The sequence below is a fragment of the Halichoerus grypus genome, chromosome 6 (assembly GCF_964656455.1).
Source record: "Halichoerus grypus chromosome 6, mHalGry1.hap1.1, whole genome shotgun sequence".
Classification (NCBI taxonomy): Eukaryota; Metazoa; Chordata; class Mammalia; order Carnivora; family Phocidae; genus Halichoerus; species Halichoerus grypus.
Window position 1 is genome coordinate 39,217,214 of NC_135717.1, and position 2,345 is coordinate 39,219,558.

Below are 2,345 nucleotides of genomic sequence, written 5' to 3' on the forward strand. Positions count from 1 at the left end.
TTTGTTGAGGGTTAAATAATACATGGAAAGCTCTTGACGCAGTGCCTAGCAGTACTAAGGGCTCAGTAAATATGAGCTATTAAATTAGATGTCCTCAGCTTTCTGAGAGGGGCCTATAGATGTCTTGTTTCCATATCCAGCAGGAGCCCCTGCCTAAGCTTAAAGGGCACCACCGGGCACTGTGCATCTTGCCTAGACCTTTTGTCCATGGAGAGCAGGTAGGAACAAAAGTAGCTCTCCCGGGCTATTCAGCTTCCTCACCTCTGGTTGGAGGCAGAGGTGCTGATTAACTCTGTTAATAGAGCACAGTGCTCTAGAGGCCAAAGGTCAATGACCAAGGTCTGAAACCCCTTAATGAGCAAGTGTGCCTCCTACCCACCAATGGAGTGATAAAAGTAAACTTTTAGGCCAAATAAAAGGTAGCATTTTTATTTTATTTATTTTTAAAGATTTTATTTATTTGACAGAGATACAGCGAGAGAGGGAACACAAGCAGGGGGAGTGGGAGAGGGAGAAGCAGGCTTTCCGCGGAGCAGGGAGCCTGATGCGGGGTTCGATCCCAGGACTCTGGGATCATGACCTGAGCCGAAGGCAGACGCTTAATGACTGAGCCACTCAGGCGCCCCAAAAGATAGCATTTTTATTTGGAAAACAATTGTTTCAAAATTATCTCCCAAACTCGAATCTACAGGTCATGATACAAATGACTGAAGTTGCCATTAATCGTTTTTAAATAATTTAAATAATAAATTAAAAAATTTATTAAACAATTTTAAATTATGTGGAGTAGTGTTTATCCACATTTCCATGATAAGAAGCACTTGGGAGTGCTGGAGATTAATTCTGCTAATTAATACAGTGGACCTGGTACAGGCCAGTAATGTGGAAATTTTTATTTTTACAAATACCTCCAGATAATTATCAAGATCAAGGAAATTTAGAAAACATGATTTTCAAATTCCTTTGCATATTTTAAGTTTTGAATTACTGATCTCAGAATGCCCAATGAAAAGTTTTTTTTTTAAAGATTTGTAGTTATTTGAGAGAGAGAAGGGACGAGCAGGAGGAGGGGCAGAGGGAGAAGTACACTCCCTGCTGAGCAGGGAGCTTGACCCAGGGCTCAATTCCAGGACCCCCAGATCATGACCTGAGGCAAAGGCAGATGCTTAATGGACTGAGCCACCTAGGCACCCCCTAATGAAAAGTCTTATCCAGTCCAGTTTTAGGAAAGGAAAGGAAGTCTTCTGAACATTTGTTTTGATAAATTCTCCGCTTTGGAAGCTTCACAAAAACTTAATTTGGTTGTTTCCTAAAAGACAATCTTCTTTCCATTTCTGGCCCAGCTTTTCTAGATCACATTTTCCTTGAAGGGTCCATCTTCCTTAAGTCATAACAATCCAATTAAATCATATTTAAGAATTAGTTTCTTATCGCAAACAAAACAATTAGTCTATTAAAGGATTGTCACATTTAACAACCTTTGCTTGCTTCTGTCCAGCTCCCTTCTCTCCTAAAACTTAGTCAATACTCTGGCTTTTCCACCTTAAATCTCATACTGACGACCCCGTGTATGCCAGCCTGGATCTCATCGTTTTCTTTAACGGGTCCGACTCCCTTCGGCGTCCCGGTCAAGATAATATCTCCTTCTTCCAAGGTCATTATCTTAGAAACGTAGCTGATAATGTAGGGGATGGAAAAGATCATGGAGGATGTCTCACCCTCCTGCCTGAGTTCGCCGTTGACCTTGAGCCAGAGCTTCAGGTTGTGAGGGTCCGGGATCTTCTCTTTGGGCACGAACGCGCTGACCGGGCAGGAGGCGGTGAAGCTCTTGGCCAGCGTCCAGGGCAACCCCTTCTTCTTGCACTCGTCCTGCACGTCTCTGGCGGTCATGTCCAGACACAGGGCATAGCCGGCCACGTAGTCCATGGCCGCGGCCTCCGGGACGGCGTGGCCGCGCCTGCCCATCACTACGCCCAGCTCGAGCTCGTGGTGCAGGTTGCGGCTGTAGGCCGGCATGAGGATGGCCGAGCCCTCGCGGACGTAGGCTGTGGACGGCTTCAGGAAGAGCACCGGCTCGCTCAGCACCACGCTCTGCATCTCCTTGACGTGGTCCGCGTAGTTCCTACCCACGCACACGATGTTCTTCCCCCACTCCCAGAAGCGGGACAACGGCCTGGGGGCTGCCATGTCCCGGCCGGGCGCCCCTGGAGGTCACGTGACTCCGCCGGGACCCGGTCACCTGATGCCTACGGCGCCCCGGAGAGAACCAACTACCTCGCAGCCCTGTCCCGTCCGCGACGGCCCGTTCCGCTCTGCGCTCTACCGGGTGCTCGGCAGTCGCGGCG

At 48.2% G+C, this 2,345-nt stretch overlaps 1 protein-coding gene across 1 annotated transcript; it reads right to left on the reverse strand.

Moving 5' to 3' along the window:
* Positions 1-413: 413 nt before the first annotated feature.
* On the reverse strand, positions 414-2,231 carry FAHD1 (fumarylacetoacetate hydrolase domain containing 1). Its single transcript, XM_036083306.2, has one exon. The coding sequence runs from the start codon at positions 2,185-2,187 to the stop codon at positions 1,522-1,524; it is 666 nt and encodes a 221-aa protein (XP_035939199.1). The 5' UTR covers positions 2,188-2,231; the 3' UTR covers positions 414-1,521.
* Between the last annotated feature and the right edge of the window lie 114 nt (positions 2,232-2,345).